This window comes from Amblyraja radiata, chromosome 1 (assembly GCF_010909765.2).
Source record: "Amblyraja radiata isolate CabotCenter1 chromosome 1, sAmbRad1.1.pri, whole genome shotgun sequence".
Lineage (NCBI taxonomy): Eukaryota > Metazoa > Chordata > Chondrichthyes > Rajiformes > Rajidae > Amblyraja > Amblyraja radiata.
In genome coordinates this window covers 122,254,022-122,280,345 of record NC_045956.1, presented here as the reverse complement: position 1 = coordinate 122,280,345, position 26,324 = coordinate 122,254,022, and the positions used below count along the sequence as shown (strand labels likewise).

Sequence of the window (26,324 nt, the reverse complement as noted above, 5' to 3'; positions counted from 1 at the left end):
CCTCCCAAATCTGTCCCGTTTCCTCCTCCTCCTCTCCCCTCCCTCCCCTCTTCTCACCTCCCCTCCCCCCACCTGTGTGTTTGGGGGGTGGTTAATGTGAGTGTGATGCCGCAGCCCCCCCCCCCCCCCCCCCGGAAACGCCGTTAGGGAAACAGACCCAACGGGTCTGCACTTGGTCTAGTATCTCTTAAAATTATTATTTTTTAATGATAATGAGCTCCAACACATGAGCTCCAACACTTTTTGGCCATGTTTCTGATGTGACATTGAGACAAGTGCAACTGCCATCCATGATAAAATATCAACTTAGGGATCAAACCTCATATCTTCCTTGTCTTAGCAGAACGTAACTAAGTGCTGTAGTTAATTATGTTCTATTTGGGAAATTGCCTGTTGTTAAAAAGTGCAGCATTTCACATATAATGTCTCCTTTATATAATTGAAATAGATTGGCACATTCCAACATCCACTGTAGAAATATTTTTGTTGATGCAAATATAATTCAAAAAGCAATTCATAAACAAATTTGATTTTTCCATTTATTAAATTAACACGCAGTCTTCCAAATACCATATTCAGTTGGTTAAATGGAATTTAACACAATATATACACTTAATGTGCATAAATTTATATTTCAACCCCAATTGTCAAATCTTTTGAATTGAAAATGTTATTCGTTAAATACTTATGCTTCTTTTGTCATGTAAAATAATCTTTTCCAATAATTGATCGTAATTTAAATTAACTTTTCAGACTCCTCAATGTCAGTGAACTCTGCATTTTACCAGCCTTCATTACACTGTTATAAATCTTACTGTAAAGTACAACAGACAATAAAGTATCTACTGATAAATAGCAAATCAAACACTGAAGATCAAACATATACAGCAATAAAGTTCAGTGTTCTTATACTCATCAGTCAAATCCATGTGTTCTTAACAATCATCTGAACACAAATTAGTTGTAACAAATTAAAATAAATTGCAGTTGTTTAAACTGCAGATCAGGTATATACATCTTTGTGCGTGTGTTTCTGGGACAGTGACTACTTGGGAGTGTTCAGTCTTGTTATTAATTCAAACCAAGAATATTCAACCTTGGAATTATACTGTGTTGAGAACCCATTTAAATCATTAAAGATGATCAGTCTCAAAATAAGTTTAAAATTTAACATAAAATAAATATTTTTGAGCACTTTGTATGCCAAATTAATTTGAGTTTTTAAATCTTCATCTCTTCATGGCTAATTAAAACCACCTTTATATTTCTATGACCTGTCAGAACTAGTTTTTACTCCTGTAATATTTTATCAGCTTTCTGTTCCTCTATCGTATGTAAATTTGTATGTGAACTTAGGCAGTGAACATGCTGTTGACTGTGGGTTGACAATTATCTGAAGAAAGGCACTTTCTGGTGAGGATATCTGGACAGTGTTACCAATTGGAACCAAGCAATGTTTTTCTGACCTGAGGCTACAGATGCTACTCAATTGATGAACTCAATGGCCTCAAGATCGGCACAAAATGATGGAGTAACTCAATGGGTCAGGCAGCAACCCTGGAGAACATGGATAGGTAACGTGTCGTGTCGGAACCCTTCTGATTGACTCAACCAGTTCCCCGAACTGAGGACAGTTTCCTCAGATCAGTCATGTGATTAATCAGGGTCTGCAAATCTTAGCAATATAATAGACGATGCATATATCAAAGAAGCCATTATAAATCTTAGCTCTATCATTTAAACTGCATGTTTTAGCAGTGTAATGAAGATTTTCACCTTTGTGTTTGGACAATTGTGAACAATTGTACTGACATGTTGGAACCATTTTCTTTTGTCCCAAAGAACAAAATGAAATTCAGTTTTCATTGTCACTGCTGCTCCATTCATCTTGGAAGATGCCAGTTTGAGAAGTTCTGGCTTCACACTGCAAAACATAAGATTAATTGTCACTATAAATTAATATTTTATTTTAAATTGTTCAAATATATTATTTACCAAATAAAATATACATAGGTTAGATCTTTCTAAGTACTAATTAATGTGTTACATTTTTTTTAAAGTTTGTTGTCGCATTAAATTAAATCAAATGATCGTAAGTCACTATTGAGTTCAATTGGTTAGAGTATGCAAATAATAAAAAAAACATTCCTTCCCCTTTTACAAAAACCTGTTTCATTCCCCAGTCAGCTGATACAGCAACTTAAAGATGTCCTAAATGAAACCATCTCCAGTATCTAGGATGGAGAGGATGCAGAAGCAATTCCTTTTCTCTATCACCACAAAAACTCAAAATATCTAGCCTGGCACAAGTTCACTATGAACATAAATGCCATATTGGGCTGGAACATTCAGGAAAGTTTACCCAGGAATGCAATACAGGTATGTCCTATTTATAAAATATAGCCCATTTTAAAAGAAGTAGATTGCAACTTCTCTTGAACCCAGTTCCAACTAAATTTCACTAGCTTTATCTAAACTAGTTATTTTTTGGTATCAAACTTTGCACATTTTTTAATGAAAATTAGTGATTTTAATACTGTGAATAGAGTGCAAACAGCTTCTTGAATTTTGTCCCAATAATGTGCCTCAGTCCTTACCATAAAATAAGCAGATCAGTGTGACAATTGCATTTCACATTACAGCAATTCTATTCTAGTGCTTTATGAAGAGTGAGCATCAATCGGAAAATTATATTTCTGTGTTTGGTGTCATATTTTCAAATATCCATTCCTTTTTGTAGTTGTAGAGGAAACTGCCCATTACAGGCTAATTTTGCATCATGACAGTGCCCTGAACTCATCTAGTTGAGAATTGAACCCTGATTTCAAATATGAAAGCCCATACCCCATGTGCCACCTAAATGTGTGCAGCCCTGTAATATTTATAAGAACTCACCAATCTCTGTTGCCTTTAAAATTGAACAAACGACCAAAGTTAAGAGCACAGACAAAAATATTTTGTTTCATTTCCTTTTTGTTTTGGCTTAGTTGACTCAGTTGACCCTGTAACATCCTCGACACAAACATCCAGGATGTGCCAAAAGTGGGTGTGTGATATTTACAGTAGTCAAGCAACAACTTGATCAGGCCAAACAGTTAAACAATTCAGCTAACATCTCAGAATCTTCCATTACCATCCACAAATATCCATGTTTCACCACAAGACAAAAAACTCAACACTGGTTTTGATGGAAAGAAATGTTGTCAGATCTCAACATGGACTCCAGACCCCATGAAGTCTCATGGCATCAGATCTACAGCAAGTCGACCTGTGTCTCACAAATGTGACCATAAAGGTTGATTAGGAGAGCTGTAGACATTGTATACTGTATATGGATTTCAGCAAGGTATTTGACAATTTCCGCATGGCAGGCTGCTCTGGAAGGTTCGATAGCATGGGATCCAAGGAGAGATAGCCAACTGGATAAAAAATTGGCTTCATGGAAGGAAGCAAAGGGTGATGGTGGAAGGATGTTTAATCGGACTAGTGGTGTGCCTCAGGCTCCAGTGGCAATGGAATAGAGTATTATACAAAACATTAGTCATGATGCAGATCTATGTATTTTTAGAAAAGGCCATAGGAAGTGTAAATTTTAGATTCACAATAATGTGTGGATAGGAACATTGTTATGTGGAATATTTGAAATAATGAATCTATTTTAATTAAGCACCTTCAGCAGATGTATTACAGATTTTTTTAAATTAAGGCGATGACTTCCTAAAGATATCCTGCTATTTATGTGAGGAAGCAGTTATATTGAATTGTTACAGAAAAGTTGAGGAGAGTAAACTGTGAAAAATTCTACAGTTCGAGCCAGAAACAATGTGCATTTTGAGAAATGTCAATGAAGAATTGAAGCAGAAGATACAAGTAAAAAGCAGCATCTTTGGACATGATTATTTTCATTTGATTAGAGAAGACATTACAATATCATGTACTACAGAGATATGGTATTAAGAATAAATTCCTCACCTCTTTAGGTTCATCATTTTCCACACCTATTCGACCAAGATCTGGAATCCATGATAAAATATTAACATCACTGCCACCACTATAGAGCTCCTGCAAATCAAGAAATCCATTTAAAACATATTCGAAGACCAAATCTCAATTGTATCTGGTCATTCAAAGCACAATATTTTTCCCCTACACATTTTTAAAAATTAAAAACAAATAGAGAAGTGCAATTTAAATTGAAAGTTGTCATTTCATCTTCCTCACACAAATGAACTGGCATTTTCCTTTAAACAGTATAGATTGCATCACATTTCTCCCAGTGATGTAATCCACACTCTGTTTAAAGGAAAATACCAGTTCTTTTGTCTGAGGAACAGAAATGCCAACTTTAAATTCTAATTGCTCTACTCTACTTGTTTTTAATTTTGTTTTATGTGTTAGCTGAAGATCTTTTTAATGCAGCAATGAAAATAAAGACTAATCAATTTACTTACTTGAAAGTAAGATTGGAATGTGCAGCAGTTTACATAATTATAATGCCCCCTGAGTTCTGTTAGCAGCTGACCAGCGTAGATATCATAAACGGCAATACAGCTATCAACAGGAACAAAGGCAAAATCTGGCCTGCAGCCATGGGACACCGCCAACTTGAGATTCTTTCGGCTTCCATTGCATACTCTTCCATAGTTCACCTGTAAAGTATCAATCTGCAGTTACTAATTAAATTATTCCAGTTTTCCTCTGTGATTTTTCTCATTTTAATTATCTTGCACAACCTATGTTGCAAAACCTGCAGTTCTAGGTAAAGAATACATTCTCCCTAATCCAAGTGTGTTATAATTTTGCACACATTTATTTTATGAGACCAGGTCAAAAACCTTATGAAAGTCCATAGTTATTGACTCTTCTTATCAATTCTCAAATGTATTTACCTGCTAGTGTCACCATTATTTATTATGACAATTGTTATCCAGACTGAATTCATTTGTAAAGGACATTGCTAAAATACTAAGACTGAGGCAAATACTGAGGGAACAAAAATAAGGATAAAATCCTATTTGATTTCTTCCAAACGAATCCAGCAGATGCAATTGTACTTAGTCACAGTTATATTTGCAAAAATGACCATTGCAAGGCCCTTGAGAAGATGAAATTCTACCTTCATGCTAACAATATCATTCATCTAACTATATGGCACTAATATCAAACTAAATGAGATGGCTCAGAACAAATGTGGCAACTTAACACTGGATGTCCCATGTGGTCCTATGGACCTTCAGCAACAATGGATCTGTGTTCCACCAGAGCATTCACTTCATGACTCAGCATTGGCATCAAGCCAGGGCACGTCCTGGTTCAATGAAAACTATTGAAAAGTATCTCAGGATCAATATTTAAAAACCCAGACATTTGACTACATGCTAGCCAGATGAAGCAGTAGTCTATATAAAGAGTTAAGAAATAAGACCGGAATCATCAACAAAGCAATGGGTTTGCCTAGCATTTGAACTATCCTCAGTCAGTAGTATCGTCATTAATGCACCTCTGTCTCCTGCTATACTGTCAAGTGGTAGTTACTTACAAATAACCGACTCATGGATGCTCAGTTTGGTTATTGCCAAAATTACTTTAATTCAGACCTCTAAACCTCATGCTTTAGTCTTACAGTGGACTAAAACATTCAACCCATAGGAAAAAGAAATTTCTCCATTGGAACAAAATGAGTCACTGTCATTGCATGGCATCAAGAAGCACCTTAGCCCTGGGCAAGTAGCAATGCAGAATCGTTTCCAAGGCTGCACAAACTATAGCTGCTGCATCAATAGCCTGCCTCTATCTCAAGTTGAGAAATGGGATAGTTCACCTGTTGTGTTTATTTCTATTCATAATTCCTCAGATCAAGGTGCACCATGACCTAGATGGCACTCGGGCTTGAATGATGTGTGGCATAATGTTTGGGTCACACAAGTGCTGAGCAGTAACCATCTCCAGCAAGAGAGTATAACCAAACATAAACAAAAATTGTTGTAAATACCGTGCAGGTCAGCCAGCCTTTGTGAAGAGATTAACGGAGTTAATATTTCCACTCAATGACCTTCCATTGGAATAGCATTTCAGGAATGTAATCACCTCTCCTTGACATTCAATACCATCACCAATCCTGCGTGTTCCACTGCAAACTCCCTCGTGGTTACCATTAACCAAAGTACTTAACTGGTCCAGCCCCGTAAATATATTAACTGCAGAACCAGGTCAGAGGCAGGATACTTAGTTTAGTTTAGTCATACAGTGTGGAAACAGGCACTTCGGCCCACCAGGTCCATGCCAACCAGAGATCCCAGCACACTAACACTATCTGACACACACGAGGGACAATTTACATTTACACCAAGCCAATTAACGTACAAACTTGTATGCCTTTGGAGTGTGGTACGAAACCGGAGCTTCCCGGATACCCACACAGATCACGGGGAGAACATACAAACTCTGTACAGACAGCACCCGTAGTCAGGATCGAACCCAGGTCTCTGGCGCTGTAAGGCAGCCACTCTACCATGCCGCCACAGTGCCGCCCGTACTCTTGTAGCAAATGACACATCTCCTGACTTCCCATCAACTTCCATTTTGTACAAAATCTATACATACATCTATACTTCCTGCGGCAGCTGAGGAAACACAATCTGCCACAGGCAATGATGGTCCAATTCTATACGGCCATCATAGAGTCTGTCCTCACCTTCTCCATCATGGCCTGGTTTCGCTCAGCCACTAAGTACGACATCTGGAAGCTGCAGCGAATTGTCCGATCAGCTGAGGAGGCTATTGGCTGCAACCTTCCCTCCATTGATGACTGTAAGCTGCAAGGGTCAGGAAGTGAGTGGGTAAGATCATCTCTGACCCCTCTCACCCTGGCCACAAACTCTTTGAATCACTTCCCTCTGGAGGGCGATTCCGGACTGTCAGAGGCAAGGCAAGGCAAGGCAATGCTCAATTGGAAATGAAATGAAATTACAATGCCATGAGTTGTTTGGCTTGCTGCCCTGCCCGTGCTTGAAACTGCAATGCTTTATTAGCTCAGACTGTGTTTGGAAGGAATAAATGCCTTCTTAGGTCCGACTGTGTTTGGACGGAATAAATGCTTTATTAGGTCCGACTGTGTTTGGAAAGAATAAATGCTTTATTAGGTCCGACTGTGTTTGGAAGGAATAAATGCTTTATTCGGTCCGACTGTGTTTAGTCCAAAAGTCCCGCTCATTTCGTGACTGAAACTGCAAGGCTTTATTAGCTCAGACTGTGTTTGGAAGGAATAAATGCTTTATTAGGTCCGACTGTGTTTGGACGGAATAAATGCTTTATTAGGTCCGACTGTGTTTGGAAAGAATAAATGCTTTATTAGGTCCGACTGTGTTTGGAAGGAATAAATGCTTTATTCGGTCTGACTGTGTTTAGTCCAAAAGTCCCGCTCATTTCGTGACTTCTTAGTGGACAGGTCGCGCTGATTGCTTAATTTCCGGTGAGTGCAGAGGTCACGCTGATTGCGGAAGTTCCGCTGACTGCGGAAGCCCATAGTGGAGAGGCCGCGCTCAGCCGTTTGAGTAGATTCAAGAACGTTTACTGTCATATATATGGTGTGTGAGTCAGTGTGTGTGTGGGTGTGTGTGTGCGTGTTAGTGTGTGTGTTAGTGTATGTGTGTGTATCTGAGTGTGTGTGTGTGAGTAAGTGTGTGTGTGTGTGTGTGTGTGTGTGTGTGTGTGTGTGTGTGTGTGTGTGTGTGTGTGTGTGTGTGTGTGTGTGTGTGTGTAAGAGTGTATGTGTGTGAGTGTATGTGTGTGTGTGAATGGAGAATGGAAGTGTGTGAATGGTGTGGAAGGTGTGTGAATGGAGAGTGCTGAGAGAATGGAGCAGCTGGGCTTGTACACTCTGGAGTTTAGAAGGATTTGAGGGGATCTCATTTAAACATATAAGATTGTTAAGGGTTTGGACAAGCTAGTGGCAGGAAACATGTTCCCGATGTTGGGGGAGTCCAGAACCTGGGGTCACAGTTTAAGAATAAGGAGTAAGCCATTTAGAATGGAGACGAGGAAACACTTTTTCTCACAGTGGTGAGTCTGTGGAATTCTCTGCCTCAGAGGGCGGTGGAGGCGGGTTCTCTGGGTGCTTTCAAGATAGGGCTCTAAAAATAGCGGAGTCCAGGGATATGGGGAGAAGGCAGGAACGGGGAGGGGGGTAGGGAGGGGAGAGGAGTTATGGAGGGAGGGAATGACTGAGGGTAGAGGACAGGAGAGGTGAGGGAGAGATTGGGGGAGGGTAGGAGGAGAAGGGAAAGAGGAGGGCGATGGAGTGCTGGGGGATATGGGGTAATGACCCATCCTGCACAATTGGAGACTACGGGTGAGTGGTTGAATATTGCGTTGGGGGAACGGATTGCATTGGGGGACTAGGCCTCCCGTGTGACAGGGACCCGACGGGTCCCACTTAGTCTAGTACAAACTAAATTAATGATGGAATTATGCACCACTTTCTAACAATAATCCACAACCTATGTGCCTATCATGCTAGTGTTTCCTCTGCCGACTTTATTTTCCTCCTACATATGACTGTATTTCTCCCATAACTATATATCTACTGTGTCTGTCCTATTCCCCAGCCAAATTACCACATAACCTGTGACTCATAAGCACAAGCTCAAGGGCACGATTACGTTGAGCAAAACTGCTGGACTTGCCTAGAATCCATGAATAAAAATCCATTCAAATTTGATCAACAGTTCATAATATCAAATCTTTACAGATCCAAGTTGACGTGCATTTCTAGCATGGTTTGGTTTTAATAATTTGTCATTTTGCATTTATATTTGTTACTTTACCAGATATATTATAGCAAAACTATTTAACAACCACTTAAAATACTCAATAACTAAATTACAATTGAAATCTTTTCAATTTAGGTTTATGATGTGTAGAAAATAGAAACTACCAGTGTATTTTCCCCTGTGGAACTATTCCAGAGTCTCATTCGATCATCTGTACCAATAGTTAAAAGATGAAGCCCATCACTAGTAAAGCAGAGGCCATTAACACGTCCATTATGAGCAGTGTTGGCTGTTAAAGAAGAAAATAAATTTGTTATTAATATTTCTCCAATAATTAATGTTAGAAATCATTATAAAATCAGTACCATGTCAACATAGAAGACATTTGATGGATATTTACAACTGAATCCTTGACCCATATTTTTTATTTTCAGGAGGATTGATTTTCAGCACCTTTCAATAATTTACCAATTTTACTTTAGATTTCCACCATTTGCAATAATTTTTAGTTGTTATCTATAGGTCCCAAAGTAAATTAGGTGATCCCCCTTAGGAGTGTGATAATGTTGATGAAGCAGTGAGGGGCATATTGAAGCAACCTGTCACAACTGACCACTGGTGATCACTAGTGAAAAGTCCATGTGCAAATATCAGGGCTGCCAACATTGGGTGAGAGTTGGGAGTGAGAAATTGCGAGAGACCAAGCCCGAGGGAGTGTAGAGACCAAGCCTGAGGAAGCATAGCGACCGAGGGGAGGGGGAGGGGGGTAAGGTGTTGGAGGGGGGTTCCCCCTCCCATGGTAGGGAGCTTTTGCATTTTTCAGCTTTAAATTGTGCAGTTTGGTGCATACTGTAACGAGCCTTTTAACTTACACTTGAATGCAATATTTATGCTTTAAATTGGATAAGCTATGAATAAGGTTATGCTAAATTACATTCCACAGTAAAGCCAGGCTCTGATCAACAGGTGCAGAACATGAATTATCTTAGTGTATTCATGTATGGAAATCAGATTATAATCAACCACTTGGTCCATGTTGACCAACCTGGGTCTCACTGCACACCTGGTATTACTCCTGACCCTGACTCCAGTTGCATACCTTCTCTCATTCCTGATCCTGAGTCCAGCCTTACACCTGGCCCCCTATTCTACCCTGATCACAGCTGCTTACCTGCTTAGGTTCCCAGTGCTGAACATACCCCTGGTGTCAGCTTTGACTGCACACCTAGTACTATTCCAGACCTTGACTCTGGATGCACACTTGCCTTGCTCCGATCCCCTCTGCACTGACAATATATCTGGCCCACACATAAAGCCCCATATCTGATCCCTTGGACTTAACCTATTACGTTCAAGTTCACAGGTGCTTATCTCATACGGTAATCTTTCATGGGGCACTTCACAGACCAAATTTTGTATAACAAAATTCGCTACACCCATTCGATTCCTTGTTATCTAACATGTTAGTTACTTTGTCAAAGAAGTAATCAATTGGTTGAACACAATTTCTCATCCATAAAATTATACTCACTCAGCTGTATACGTATTCTGTTACTATTTCCTTCATTTTCCTAACAAACTGTCCTGAAGTCATTTTCACCCCCAATATTTTCAGTATTTTGCAGTCTTCCTTTCAGCTGGGACTTTTCCGAAATGCAAAGTCCAATAGCTATATATTTAAGCAATATTATTCTATTAAATGTGATCTTGAGTGTACATAATATTTTCTGTGGTATTCATAACACAACAATGATATAAAGATCTTTGTTTTGATTGCACCTATCAACATGCATACATTATTACATTACAGTTAATATGTACCGAGGGCAATTTTTTGTTCCAATGCTCACCATTCCCAAATGAAGTGATTGAAATCCAAGTGAGTTTAAATGGTATCAGAAAAATAAAACCACCGGAATGGATTATATTCATTATGTGGTTGGTTGGAGTCAGTATCAGCACAATTACTATATTGAACTTTGAATCTTCAGATGTCTGGTTCAAGCTAAAACTACAGATAATAACCTCCTCACACATTCCCTTGCAAATATCTCTGTCACTCCTTTAAAATTCAGATTCAGATTCAATTTTATTGTCATTGCACTTTTCAATGCAACTAAATGGTTTAGCCTGCAGTCATAACATAGAATAAATAACAAAACACACACTCAACACAGTTTAACATCCACCATAGTGAGTCCATCAGGCACCTCCTCACTGTGATGGAAGGCAAAAAGCCCCAAAGTCGTTGTCTCTTCCCTCCTTGCTCTCCCTCTGCGCTGAGGCGATCCAGGCCTCCGATGTTGTGACCCCGCCGGGTGATGGTAAGCAAGTCCCGCGGCTGAATCCGAGCTCCGCGAATGGGCCGGGTCAAACTCCGCGGCTCGGGGTGGTCGAAGCTGCCGAAGCTGCCGCCCTCCAGTCCAGTGGACGAAGCTGTTGTTGCTCCGGAAAAACAGGTCACCAACTTGTGACCTGCGAGCTCCCGACGATGTCGTCCACGGGCCCGCGGCCGAGCCTCCGAAGTCGGGTCGGAAGTCAGGTCGCAACGCCACGACAGCCCCGAAGTCGGCCAGCCTCGCGTTGGTAAGTCCTGGCTGGCTCTGCCTCCGGAGCCTCAAGGTCGGTCCCAGTTGGAGGCCGCCAGCTCCGCGATAGGCCTCAGCGCAGACGGATACGGAGACGGAGGATACGGCAAGAAAGGTCGCATCCCCCCCCCGAAGGAAGAGTCACAAAACATGTTTCTTCCACCTCCCCACACATACACAACCAAATAAACTGAAATAAACTGTAACAACGGGACAAAAAAAAAAAAAAAAAGGCAAACGGACTGCAGGCGAGCCGCAGCTGCAAGGCAGCGCCGCCACTTCAATATGCCCTTTCTTTGAACAAGCTCTTAAACACCGCATCTGAATCCGTTTCTATTTGATTACACTCCTTGAGGGTGTTCATCTACGTGTTCAATTAATAAAACAACGAGATTGGGGACATTTCTATTCAACCTGTCAAATGAATTTAGGGGGGGGGGAGGGGGGGGTTAGAAATAGTCAGTGAGGTAAACAAACATAATAGTTGAGTGGCAAATGACTATAGTGCTACCTTCCCAATATTTAACTGAAGGAAATAATGGGTTATCAGAGCTGTATGTTGTGACAGACAGCCTGACACCTTGCATGTCATTTTAATATTACAATTATCCCATACCCCTGGATATTCCGGATTAATAAATTAAGGTTTTGTCAAATAATTACAAATCAATCACATTAGCCAACTCCGAAGCGCTGAGCATTGGGATCCAGACATCACGGACAACTGGCCTCAGTTCCCCGCTCACATCTGGCAGTGCTCTCTGTCTGAACCAGGGGCCACGGAGCGTTTTTGAAAGTGGGGGAACTGAGCCATCACTGATCACTCGCCTTGGGGGAATCCAGCGAGGGAGTGGAACAACCGAGTTGGGGGAGGGTGTGGGAGGGGGTGGAGGATAGAGACTTTTTGAAATTTGATGTATTAAAATCATGTTTTAGTGCATTGTAGAAGTATGATTTCAATGTTTTTTGTATGAAGTATTTTTAAGAGGTAACTTTTTAAGGGGTAACTTTTTCCACACAAAGGGTGGTGGGTGTATGGAACAAGCTGCCAGAGGAGGTAGTTGAGGCAGGGACTATCCCAACATTTAAGAAACAGTTAGACTGATACATGGATAGGACAGGTTTGGTGGGATATGGACCAAAAGCAGGTAGCATAGCTGGGACATGTTGGCGGGTGTGGGCAAGTTGCGCCGAAGGGCCTGTTTTCACACTGTATCACTCTATGACTACATTATACCTCCACCATGCATGAATGCTTCAAAATCAAGTGGTCGCGTTTTATTGCCATATACTCAAGCATTGAAACATTGAAAATAGGTGCAGGAATAGGACATTCGACCTTTCGAGCCAACACTGACATTCAATATGATCATGGCGGTTCATTTAAAATCAGTATCTCTTTCCTGTTTTTTCTCCATACCCCTTGATTTCGCGAGCCCCAAGAGCTAGATGTAACTCACTTGAAAACATTCAGTGAATTGGCTTCCACTGCCTTCTGTGGCAGAGAATTCCACAGATTCACAACTCTTTGGGTGAAGAAAGTTTGTCCCCATCTCAGTCCGAACTGGCCTACCCTTTATTCTTAATCTGTGATCCCTGGTTCTGAACTCCCCCAACATCGGGAACATTTTTCCTGCAGTTACAGTCAGTGAAAATCTAGCAGACAAGCAGGATGCTTTCTCCAACCACCCCCATTTGAAGGCCACTATCTTCCACCGTTTCTACCCAGTGCTTGGTACATACTTCCAGCAGCCACTGGTTGTCCTCCAGGATGCACCGACCCACAGCCTGAAGGGCCTGTCCCACTGAGGCGATCTTTTGGGCGACAACAAGCAACAGTGGCAACAATTTTTGCTGTCGGAGGTTGTCATAGGTGTCGTGAGGTGTCGTAGGTGAATGCTAGTAAAACTAGTCCCTGACAGTCGCCTAAAGAGTCGCCTCAGTGGGACAGGCCCATAAGTGCGTGGGAATAGGGTAGATCAGGGGAGCCGCAACCAGCTGCGTCACTCGTTGTCCAGCCCACTCTCCAAGTCACTGAGACACAAAAAGCCAGAGTAACAACCACCAGATTCCAAGCACCAGAGGCCCATTGATCTGTGGCGCTGCTCGATACGTGATTGGCTTTGTGGAGATCAGAGCCAGATGTCACCGTGTCCCGGCACTCAGCCCTACACAGCCCTGCTAGCCGGACAAGGTTCAGTTTAGAGATACAGCGCGGAAACAGGCCCTTCGGCCCACCAAGTCAGTACCGACCAGCGATCCACGCACATTAACACTATCTTACATACACTAGGGACAATTTACACTTATACCAAGCCAATTAACCAGTGCTTCAGTCTGACCCGAAACGTCACCCAATTCTTCTCTCCAGAGATGCTGCCTGACCCGCTGAGTTACCCCAGCACTTTGTGTCTACCGGTTTAAACCAGCATCTGCAGTTCCTTCCTACACGTGTACCTGTCCAAATGCCGGTTAAATGTCATTGTGGTAATTTCAAGTGTAGAATGAAGATAAGAGTGTTTAGTTGTCGCGTGCAGCAACATCAGAACAATGACATTCTCAGTTGCTGCACCTTAACAGGCCGGTTAAAGCAACACACAGATACATGTAAATAGATTGATTTAGTTTACTATTGCCACCTGTAGCGAGGTACAGGTAATAGCTTTTGTTGCGCGCTCTCCGGTAAATGCAAGCAAACCGCTCACAATGTATAGATAAAGGAGAACGGGCGCAACATATATAATCAATAATACAATGGATTAATAATCAGTAATATTGGGTAAGCATCCCGGCATATCAGCGGAGGCCCAAGTATTAGCATTACAATTAATGCGCCACGGGTGTTGTCTGTGTGGAGTTAGCACGTTCTCCCTGTGACCGCGTGGGTTTCCTCCGGGTGCTCCGGTTTCCTCCCACATCCCAAAGACATGCGGGTTTGTAGGTTAATTGGCCTCTGTAAATTGCCCCCTAGTGTGTAGGGAGTGGATGAGAAAGTGGGATAACATAGAACCAATGTGAACGGGTGATCGATGGTTGGCACGGACTTGAGGGGCCGAAGGGCTGTATCTTTGAACTAATTATAATATTAAACAAATCAAGACTTACCTATCGGATATGAACATGAACAATATTATCCCAAGGTTGCAGAGTATTTGAAAGGCATTTACTGCATAATCTCTGAGGTTATTCTTTGCAAAGTGAAGAGCAAAGTTCATCTCTACAAGTTTCATTTTCTGAAGTTAATTTGTAGTTTATATTTACCATCTTGCCTTTGCTTATTTGTTCCCATGATACATGAATCCAAGACTTACATTTAAAGATGAACAAAACATCAATTTAAAGACAGATATCAACTAAATTTCCCCGATTGACTATGAATATTGATTTCTTTAACATCCCCTCTCTCTCCGTCCCTCCCCCACCCGACTACTACCTGGTACTAGCTGCAAAGTCGTCTCCTTGGGTCTCATTGTGTGAGTAGGGACTGCAGATGCTGGTTTAAACTGAAGAGAGACACGAAATGCTGGAGCAACTCAGCAGGGACAGGTAGCATCTTTGGAGAGAAGGAATGGGTGACGTTTCGGATCGAGACCCTTCTAAAGGTTTCAGGTAGAGACTCTTAGAAGGGTCACGATCAGCAACGTCACCCATTCCTTCTCTCCAGAGACGCTGTCTGATCCACAGAGACTAACGGCAGCGGCGCAACGCTTCCGACGGCCCAGGACTCTTGCACTGCTCCATGGCCAGAGCTGCAACGAGTGACTCGCCAGCCCGGCAAACACTCGCCAGCCCCAGCTTCCCGTCCGCATCTGCCCCCGCCGCTGCTTCTGCTTCCATCCCTCCTTCAGCCTCAGCTCTCCAACACCCGCGGCCCATGCACTTGATATGAGTTTTGAGATTCTCGTTGATCACAGAATTTCTCACGACAGAGTGTGAGAATTTGGCCAAATACGTGATTCTCATGCTCAAAGCGTGAGAGTTGGCAGCCCTGAAATATTCAGCAAGACATAATAGACTCCTGTTATGTTGACTCATGTTATTGGACTGTGAACAGAGTCCAAATTGTAAATATAGCATAGCAAACAGTGGGATTTAACATCAGCAAGAGTGACACATTACCACAAAGAAAGGGTGGTACCATTTAAAAGTATTGGGATACCATCCGCCCCCACAGATGTAACAAAATATATCACTAATTTGTGTTCTAGATTAAGATTGCAGGGGAAAAATTAAATGAGATGGCTTGTATTAAAATAACGAATATATCTTATGGAGAAAAATGCTATAAGCTTATTACCTGACTCTGAAGATGATTTAGCGATTTCACCATTGTGCTGGTCAAGTACAATTAAACTTCCAGAACCATTCCGTACATCCCATAACCTAACTTTGCTGTCGGCACTAAGAGAAAGATAATTTGAAAAAAAATCTTTAGAAATGTACATCAACAGTCACCGTGGAATAATTTGTAGCATGGTAGAAAAGTACATAGGAATACCCACAAAATGATGCAGTCAAAGTCTCCTGAATATTTCCTGCAAGAAGTTGAACCTCGGCTAAGTTTTCACAAATAGAGGATCTTGTAATCTCTTTCCAAATTTAGGATCAGTGAAGCCAATTACATAATTTCACTGCAGAATCAATCAAAATTAAATGACTCATCATGTCACGTGTTCTGGCTTGCAGGTTTATTTAATCACTGAATTAAATAACCGAACTGTGACAGGACTGTGCTTTTCAAGTCCACGTGCAAATAATTTGAGCCATCCTGGAAATTTCAAGGAGGGTGTTGAAAGTACTTAAGATCGGTCATGTATACGTGTTATGAAAACGGATTGGTATATATTTGAAACTGCGGAGAATATTGTAAATTTTAAGAAAAATAAAAAGGTTAGGATAATTATAGTTAAAAGTAGAACCAGGAAACTGCAGATGCCGGTTTACAAAAAAGACAATATGCTGGAGTAACTTAGCGGCTCAGGCAGCATCTTTGAAGGACATGGATAGGTGACATTTTGTGTCAGAAACCTTCTTCAGATTGCGAATTATACCAATTCGCAATCTTTAAATGTCACATGAACAGATGTAACTATATAACTTATTTTCCAAAGCACCTTCTCGTGATCAAGGGGATGCTGCTAATAAATCACATGTGGAAAGTTCTGTGCAAAGCTGCAAAGTTTAAGTAGTAACATGGTTAAATCAAAAGGAGACAACATATAGGTCTGGACTGAAATGTTTTTTGATGACAAGGTTCTTCCCTGGTTAATAAAAGCAGACAATGTTTTTAACATCCAGAAGATCAGGAAGTATCTGTGGAAAGAGAAAATAATTATTGTTTTAGGTCGGAAACCCTCTTGAGAAATGGGAAGGAAAATAAATTAATTTTAGTTAGAGAAGCTGGAAAAGGGATGAGTAGAAAAAAGGGAACAACTCTCATAGAGTGTGACCAAATGTATACATATGGGAGTTAGAGGCAGATTGTTCTTCTTTATCTAGTTCATGTGTGGCTAATACTAGGGCTGTGGGACATGCCTGGCAGGCCAAGATGTAGTGGTTCTGAGAGGGAAAAAAACTGAGGCAGAATCCCAGAACTCTCTCTCCTAGTACAGTCTGGCAAGCTGGGCAGGTCTCACAGCACCACCAAAGTACATTATCGAATGCTTTAGGCAGGGTGTGTGGGTGTGTGTGTGTGTGTTTGTGGGGGAAAGTGTGTGTGGGCGGGGGTGTATGTGGGCAGGGGGGCCTGTGTGGGGGAGAGGTCTGTGTGGGTGGGGAGGGTTGTGTGGGGGGGGAGAGGGGTGTGTGGGCGGGGTGGGAGTTGTGGTGGGAGAGGGGTGTGAGGGCGGGGAGGAGTGAGCTCGGAGAAAAGACGGGGGAAGAACCATGGGGGACCAGAGGGGTAGTGGGTGGAATTGGCGGTGCGGTGGGGACTCACAGCAGCCACTGGTCACTGGTTGTTCTCCTCCACCGGGATCAGAGTCTCCTCTTTCCATTTAATGACATCGGCGACATTTCCGACTGGGCCGGGCTGGATCTCCGACGCTGGGCTGAGCAGGGTCTCCGATGCTGGGGCTGCGCGGGGCTGGGGATGCGCTGAGCTAGGTCTGCGCCGGGCTGCGCGGAGCTGGGCTGGGCTGCTTCGGGTGCCTCCGAAAGTCTGGTTGGAAACCTCCGCGGGCCAATTCTCAGCTCCAGGAAAGATGCAATGGCGCAGGAAGGGGCGGACCGTCCCGGGGAGTGACAGGGGAAGAGACTAATCCGCGCAGCGCTGACTGGCAGAAGAGATCGATCTACGCACACGCGGTTTTTAAGATTTTATAAATCTCGCTAATTTTTACGACATTCAACCGATCTGGATGAAACTTGGTGGACTCACAGCACAGGAGAACGGTGAGTGAACTGGCGAAAAATCGTAGCGTGCGCAAATGGAAACACCGCTAAACCGGAAGATAACAAGATCAGAGTTTTAATTAAGTACTAGACTCAGTGGGACCCGTTGGGTCCCAGCATCACACGGGAGGGCTGGTCCCCCAACGGAATATTCCACCTTTCCACCAATTCTAATATTTGCAGCCGGGGAGGAGGGGGGGGGGGCTTTCTGGAGCGCTAGTATGGGTGTTGTGGGCTGAAGGGATTGGTTTCAAGAGGGCTACTATGGACATTGTGGACTGAATGGATTCTTGGACTGGCGGCTCAGTCACTCAAGCCTGTTGTGCTGGCAGCTCACTCACTCACGGCTGGTGGGCAGGCAGTTGACTCACGGCAATTCCTTGAAATTCCATTTCAAGCAGGGTGCAAGGCCACCAAATTCAAGTGCAGTTTCATACCATTTCAAGCAGGGTGCAAGGCCACTAAAGACAGCGAGTCGTGACCTTTCCCTCCTCCATCTTGCAGAGACTGAGCCACGGCCACAATTCTGGGTTTTATAGTCCCTCCCCGCTCCCACCAGAAGGGGTGTGGCCTTCATGGCTTGATTGACAGGAGAGGGAATCTCAACATTTTAAACCATAATAAATCTTTTATTTTTCATCGATGGGAAAACTCCTCGGCACCTGATGAGCAGAGGGGGACTCTGAGTAACATGGCCAAAAATCACAGCCGTACGTGGTAGTGTTTTTTCTAAAATCAATATAAAGCGCAAACAGGAAGTGGTCAAGATTAGACTTTTAATTTTATAGAAGGCAAGGCAACTTTAATTAGGCAAGGCGACTTTAATTAGGCAAGGCAACTTTAATTAGGCAAGGCAACTTTAATTAGGCAACACAGCTTTAGCATATCCAAACCAAAGGCAACACAGCTTTAGCATTTCCAAACCAAAGGGAGAGGGGAGGAGAGAGAGGGGAGGGGGGAGGAGAGAGAGGGGAGGGGGGAGGAGAGAGAGGGGAGGGGGGAGGAGAGAGAGGGGAGGGGGGAGGAGAGAGAGGGGAGGGGGGAGGAGAGAGAGGGGAGGGGGGAGGAGAGAGAGGGGAGGGGGGAGGAGAGAGAGGGGGGGGGGGAGGAGAGAGAGGGGAGGGGGGAGGAGAGAGAGGGGATGGGGGAGGAGACGAGAGGGCGAGGGGGGAGGATGAGAGAGGGGAGGCTGGGGAGGAGGAGGAGAGGGGAGGGGGGAGGAGAGAGAGAGGGGAGGGGGGTAGGAGGAGAGGGACGTGGGAGGACGAGAGCGGGAGGGGGAGAGAGAGGGGGGGGAGGAGAGAGAGGGGTGGGGAGGAGAGAGACGGGGGGAGGAGAGAGAGGGGGGAGGAGAGTAGAGAGGGGGGAGGAGAGAGAGTGGGGGAGGAGATGAGAGGGGGGAGGAGAGAGAGGGGGGAGGAGAGAGAGGGGGGGAGGACGAGAGAGGGGGGGAGGAGGAGAGAGGGGGGAGGACGAGGGCAGAGAGCTGGGGCGAGGAGAGAGAGGGGGGAGGAGAGCGAGGGGGGTGAGGCGCAGAGAGGGGGGAGCGAGGACGAGGGGGGAGAGAGAGGAGGGAGGGTGAGAGAGGGGAGAGGAGAGAGATGGGGAGAGGAGCAGAGAGGGGGAGGAGAGCGAGGGGGAGGACGAGAGAGAGGGGGAGGAGAGAGAGGGGGAGGAGAGAGAGAGGGGGAGGAGAGAAAGAGGGGGAGGAGAGAGAGGGGGGAGGAGAGAGAGGGGGGAGGAGAGAGAGGGGGGAGGAGAGAGAGGGGGGGAGGAGAGAGGGGGGGAGGAGAGAGGGGGGGAGGAGAGAGAGGGAAATGGGGGGCGGGGACGGAGAGAGAGAGGAGAGAGAGGGAGGGGAGAGAGAGAGAGAGAGAGAGAGAGGGGGAGAGAGAGAGAGAGGGGGAGAGAGAGAGAGGGGAGGAGAGAGAGGGGAGGAGAAAGAAAGGAGGAGAGAGAAGGTGGAGAGAGAGAGAGAGGGAGGAGAGAGAGAAGGAGGAGAGAGAGGGGAGGAGAGAGGAGGAGAGAGAGGGGAGGAGAGAGAGGGGAGGAGAGAGAGGGGAGGAGAGAGGCCGGGTAAAATGACTCGCCGTTTAGGTTGCCCGGTGGCACTTTGGATGGTCAATGGCACCCGGGCAACCACTAATTTTGAGCCCTGAAAGGCAACACAGCTTTAGCATTTCCAAACTAAGGGCAACACAGCTTTAGCATTTCCAAACCAAAGGCAACACAGCTTTAGCATTTCCAAACCAAAGGCAACACAGCTTTAGCATTTCCAAACTATGTTTTCAAACCACATTAAGGGCACTGACAGGTCAGTAAAACCACTCACAGTTTAATAGACATGTGTTCAGTGTTATTCACAGCTCAGACAGAGAGACGTGACCCTCTCGCTCCCCCATCTTGCAGAGACTGACTGAGGCACTCAACACGTCCGGGTTTTATAGTCCCTCCGGAAGGGGCGTGGCATTCAGGAGAGAGAATCTCAACATTTTTTAAACACTAATAACTCTTTTATTTTTTATCGATGGGAAAAATCCTCATGTCCTGCGCAGCGGAGGGGGACTCTGAGTAAGATGGCCAAAAATCACAGCCGTAAGTGGCAGCGTTTTTTCTAAAATCAATATACAGAACAGGAAGTGGTCAAGATCAGACTTTTAGTAATATAGATAGATGGATATAGAAGTGATACGAAATGATAACAGAGATAACTTTGATGATGTAGTAATGTAATAAGGATGAAGGCCTTTCATATCACCCAGATGTTTTTCAGTTAACCAAAAATAAATCAACAGAATCAAGGAATCGGATGCTGTTTTACATCTTCAATATCTATATCACTAAAAGTCTGATCTTGACCACTTCCTGTCGTTCTGTATATATATTTAGAAAAAAACGCTGTCACTTACAGCTGTGATTTTTGGCCATCTTACTCAGAGTCCCCCTCCGCTGTGCAGGGCAAGAGCATTTTCCCCATCGATGAAAAATAAAAGTTATTAGTGTTTAAAAATGGTGAGATTCTCTCTCGTGAAGGCCACGCCCCTTCCGGAGGGACTATAAAACCCGGAAGTGTTGAGTGCCTCAGTCAGTCTCTGCAAGATGGGGGAGCGAAAGGGTCACATCTCTCAGTCTGAGCTGCGAATAACACTGAACACATGTCTACTAAACTGTGAGTGTGGTTTTATGGACCTTGAGTGCCCTTAATGTGGTTTGAAAATTAAAATGTGGTTGGTTTGAAGTGAAGCACAGCAAATGGCTGTTGGTTGTGGTCGGTTTGAAGTGAAGCACAGCAAATGTCTGTTGGTGGTGGTCGGTTTGAAGTGAAGCACAGTAAATGGCTGTTGGTGGTGGTTGGTTTGAAGTGAAGCACAGTAAATGGCTGTTGGTGGTGGTTGGTTTGAAGTGAAGCACAGCAAATGGCTGTTGGGTGCTGGTTGGTTTGAAGTGAAGCACTGCAAATTGCTGTTGGTGGTGGTTGGTTTGAAATGAAGCACTGCAAATGGCTGTTGGGGGTGAAACCTGACAACTTCCTGTTTGCAATATATACTGATTTTAGATAAAACGCTACCATTTACGGCTGTGATTTTTGGCCATCTTACTCAGTCCCCCTCCACTCATCAGGTGCAGAGGATTCTTCCCATCAATGAAAAATAAATGTGTTATTAGTGTTTAAAAAAGTTGAGAATCTCTCTCCTGTCAATCGCGCCATGAAGGCCATGCCCCTTCCGGTGGGAGGGGGGAGGAATTATAAAACTCGGAAGTGTGGGTGTGGCTCAGTCTCTTGCAAGATGGGGGAGGGAGAGGTCATGACTCTGAGCTGTGAATACACTGAACACACTGAATGTCTACTGAACTGTGAGTGTGGTGTTTATGTGGTTTTGTGTGGTTTTATGGTGGTTTCACCCTGCTTGAAATGGTATGAAACTGCATTTGAATGTGGTGGCCTTGCACCCTACATGGAATGGTATGACGCTGCATTTGAATTTGGTGGCCTTGCACCCTGCATGAAATGGTATGAAACTGCATTTGTTGCACAGGGTATTGGTGAGACCACATCTGCAGTATTGTGTACAGTTTTGGTCCCCAAATCTGAGGAAAGACATTCTTGCCATACTTGATGTGGTATGAAACTGCACTTGAATTTGGTGGCCTTGCACCCTGCTTGAAGTGGTATGAAACTGCACTTGAATTTGGTTGTCTTGCACCCTGCTTAAAGTGGTATGAAACTGCACTTGAATTTGGTGGCCTTGCACCCTGCTTGAAATGGCATGAAACTGCACTTGCATTTGGTGGCCTTGCACCCTGCTTGAAATGGCATGAAACTACACTTGAATTTGGTGGCTTTGCACCCTGCTTGAAATGGCATTTCAAGGAATAGCCGTGAGTCAACTGCCAGCCCACCAGCCGTGAGTGAGCTGCTAGCACATCAGGCTTGAGTGACTGTGCTGCCACCCCAAGAATCCATTTGGCCCACAATGTCCATACTAGCCTTCTGGAAACCAGTCCCTTCAGCCCACAACGCCCATACTAGCGCTCCAGAACACCCCCTCCCCCCCACTGGCCACCAATATTGGAATTGGTGGAGAGGTGGAATATTGTGTTGGGGACCTGCCCTCCCGTGTGAACATGGGACCCAACGGGTCCCACTTAGTCTAGTATATTACTAAAAGTCTGATCTTGACCGCTTTTGGCCCACTGTGCTGCCATTTCCGAGAGAACGCCGACACCTACGGCCGTCACTTTTGGCCACCTCGCTCAGTGCCCACGTCTGCCTTCCTGGACCAGAGGATTTTTCCCATCGATGAAAAATCAGAGAGATATTAATGTTTAAAAATAAATCACCATTCTCTCTGCTGCCCCTGCTGGAGGGAGGGGGAGGGACTATAAAACCAGGAAGTGGCGTGCCTCAATCAGTCTCTGCAAGATGGAGGTCATGTCTCTCTGAGCTCTGAATAACTGAACACATGTCTACTCAACTGTGAGTGCCCTTAATGTGGTTTGAAAATGAAAATTTGGTTGGTTTGAAGTAAAAAGACACTGCCTGCAAATGGTTGTTTGGGGGGTTTGGGTTGAAGTAAAAAGGCAACTCTCGATATATATAAATTCGCCCCCCAAAAGAGCAATAAATCCGGAGAAACCAAACAGCGGAAAAGAGGCGCGAAAAGAGGGCAAAGCACCCCAAACGCAAAACCGCAAAGACCAAAGACCAAACGACCACCACAACAGAAAACCGCAGAAACAAAAAAAGAAAGCAGAACCCACACGAAAAACACAACAAAGAGAGAGCGAGCGAGACCCAGAAACCATAAACCCCCTCCCCTCCCCCCTCCACCCTCCCTCCCCCTCCCTGCTCCCCCCTCTCCGCACCCCCTCACTCTCACACCCTCTCTCCTCCCCTCTCTCCCCCACCTTTCCCCCCTCACCCACCCTACCTCTTCTCCTCCCCTCCACCCCCTCTCCCTCTTGACCCTCTCTCTGTCTCTGCCCCTTCTCTCTCTGCCCTCACTCTCTACCCCCGCCCCCCCCCCCCCCCCATCTCTAGATGTGACTGCAAGTTGGGGGCTATGGGTCAGTAGATAGGGTGGTTATGGGGTAATGGAGCAAATTAATAATATTAATATAATATCAAGGGGGTAATTAGCATGTATGCGGGGGGGGGGGGGGGATAGTTAGTGTGTGTGACGCTGCATGCTGCCTCCCCCCCACAACCGCACGTTGGGGGAACAGACCCAACAGGTCTGCACTTGGTCTAGTATATATATAAATGCAATGACAAAACAAATCTGGGAGATATAAAAAGCTTTCACCCTTTTTACATTACTGCATCATCAAAGTTATCTTTGTTATCATTTCGAGAAAAATGGAATGGAGAAAGTTGTCCGAGAAGCTGGCAAAAGATGAATTTATCATTTTGCGAACTTATTAATAACTTTAAGGAATTTTTCGCACATTATCAGGAATATGTGGAATGCTAGATATAAAGAGATAATCAATAAGAACATTTACCTTGCTGTTACTAGTATATGTTCATGACGTGGTGACCATTTCACAGATAACACTTCACCCCTGTGGCCTAAGGGAGAACATGGGTTTGATAGTTGGGGAGAAAAAAAATTAAGGAGCACATAAATCACCCATACAGTCAAATGGATACAGTACAGAAACAATCTCCTCTCCTCATTGGGTCGATGCTAACAATCCATTTACACTGATCCTGCATTAACCTCATTCCCCCCCCCCCCCCATATTCTAATCAACTATTCCCAGATTCTACCACTCACTTACACACTATGGAGAATTTACAATGCCAATTAACCTACCAACCCACAGGTTTTTGGGCTATGGGAAGAAACTAGTGCGTCCAGCACCCGAGGTCAGGATTGAACCCGAGTCTCTGACGTAAGCAAGCAGTGGCTCTACTAGGTACACCACTGTGCTGCCTTAGATAAGTACTTATTTTTTATTTTGATGTTTATTAAATAAGACATTCCATGTTGCAATCTGAAAGAGAACCAATGAATTATTTTGTGTAGGAAAGAACTGCAGAGACTGGTTTATTCCGTGGACACAAAATGCTGGAGTAATTCCGTGGGCCAGGCAGCATCTCTGGAGAAAAGGAATGGGTGACATTTTGGGTCGAGACCCTTCTTCAGACTGAGAGTCAGGGGAAAGGGAGACATAGAGAAATAAAAGGTAAGGTGTGAAAACACAGATGGAAGGGGACGATGGTCAAGGAAATGTAGAATGGTATATTGTTAGCTTTGGGGAAGATGGCAACGAGGCATACAATCAGTATTATTTAATCAGGATGACAAGGAAACGAGTCAGAGAACTAGGATGGGGGAGGGACAGAGAGATAGGGAAAGCATGGGTTACTTGAAGTTAGAGAAATCAATATTCATGGCTTGTAAGCTGCCCAAGCGAAATATGAGGAGTTTTTCCTCCAATTTGCATTGGGCTTCACTCTGAAAGTGGAGGAGGTCCAGCTCAGAAGTGGGAGAGGGAGTTAGTGTTTAGCAACCGGGAGATCGAAGGTTTCAAAGGTTTCAAAGGTCCAAAGGTTTCTTTATTAGTCACATACACCTAGGTGTAGTGAAATTCTTGTTGCCAATGCAGCACATAAAAAAAGAATACAAACATGACAATAATAAAGAACTTTAACATAAAAAACATCCCCCCACAATGGTTTCCATTATGAGGGAAGGCACGAAGTCCAGTCCCATCCCCATGTCCACCCATAGTCAGGCCTATTGAGGCCTCCGCAGTCGCCGCTATGGAGGCCCGATGTTCCAGGCCGTTCTCGCCGGGTGATGGTGCTCCGACGTCGGGAGAATCCTCTCGGCGGCTTGGGACACCTGGAACGGCCGCCTCCTTACTCGAGACCGCGGCTTCCGAAGCCAACAAGGCCGCGCCGGATGGAGCTCCACTACTGGCGATCTCGTTGCGAGATCCCAGGCTCCCGATGAAAAGTTCAGCGCTGCCACCCGCGGCTGGCCGCTCCGCAGAACCGCAGCTCCGCGATGTTTTTAGCTCACCGGAGTTCCAGCGCGGCGACCCGGGCAAGGCATCGCCCGCTCCTCAATAGCGCTCCAGCGCTGTGCCGCCACCGAAGCCGAGGTTCTGGGCGGTCCCCTCAGGAAAACGCCACTCCAGGCCCGCTGGTAGGCCGCGAGGACGGTTCGACGGTGCAGCCCGGAGAAAAGCAGCCTCTCCGACCAGGTAGGGACCCTGAAAGGTAGTTTCCCCCTTTTCCCCCTTCCCCCCCCCCCCACATAAAAAAGACTAGAACTCCATAACAAAAATACTTTTAACTAAAAATAAAAAAAAGAGATGAAAAGACGGACAGCTGCAGGCTGGGCAGCCATACCATACAGGACGGCGCCCTATAGGCCTAGTTGGACTGAGCAGAGGAGTTCAGCAAAATGATCACCAAGCCTGCGGTTAGTCTCGCCGAAAAATAGGAGTCCACACCTGGATGAGGTGCAAGTGAATCTCGGCCTTAGCGGAAAGGATTGTCGGGATCCTTTAACGGAGATGAGGGAGGAGGTATAGGGACAGGTGTTACATCTCCTGCGGTTGCTGCAGAAAGTACCTGGGGAGGGGCGGGTTTGAGTGGGAAGGGATGAGTTAACCAGGGAGTTGTGGAGGGAATGGTGTCTGTGGAAAGCAGAAAGGGGTAGAGATGGGAAGATGTAACTAGTGATGGATCCCGGAGGTGGTGGTGAATGATTTAGATTTGATGATTAACTAATTTTATTATTACATTCACCTTTAAGTTTATTATTTTGTAGAACCATGGCCTTCACCCAAAGAGTTTGCCTTTACCTTATGTCCTACAAGCATTTGTTTTTTATTTCATCAAAATATTATTGCAATTTAATTTTTAGGCTGTGGCATTAAACATTTCGGATAAAGGGCTATGATTTAATTTTCAAATATCTTTTTCTTCAGTGCCAGAAGCATATAAATCCTATTGCCAAAATGATTTTGTTAAAAATATTTTGATAGTAGCTACCTTATGTTATGAACTTTTACTGGTTTCAGTAAATCTTGCAAACAGGCTACAATAATG

General features: G+C 44.4%; 1 protein-coding gene across 2 annotated transcripts in view; it reads right to left on the bottom strand.

The window, feature by feature from the left end:
• Positions 1-521: 521 nt before the first annotated feature.
• ercc8 (ERCC excision repair 8, CSA ubiquitin ligase complex subunit) overlaps positions 522-26,324 on the bottom strand; it is a 51,808-nt gene continuing 26,005 nt past the window's right edge. For both annotated transcript variants that reach the window (XM_033030059.1, XM_033030065.1), the window contains 6 exons: positions 23,759-23,825; positions 15,657-15,760; positions 8,936-9,060; positions 4,452-4,649; positions 3,973-4,062; positions 522-1,924 (listed from right to left, as the gene is read on the bottom strand). In XM_033030059.1, coding sequence (XP_032885950.1) covers positions 1,856-1,924; positions 3,973-4,062; positions 4,452-4,649; positions 8,936-9,060; positions 15,657-15,760; positions 23,759-23,825 — 653 coding nt within the window. In that variant the 3' untranslated portion in view covers positions 522-1,855. The remainder of the gene's footprint in view (positions 1,925-3,972; positions 4,063-4,451; positions 4,650-8,935; positions 9,061-15,656; positions 15,761-23,758; positions 23,826-26,324) is intronic.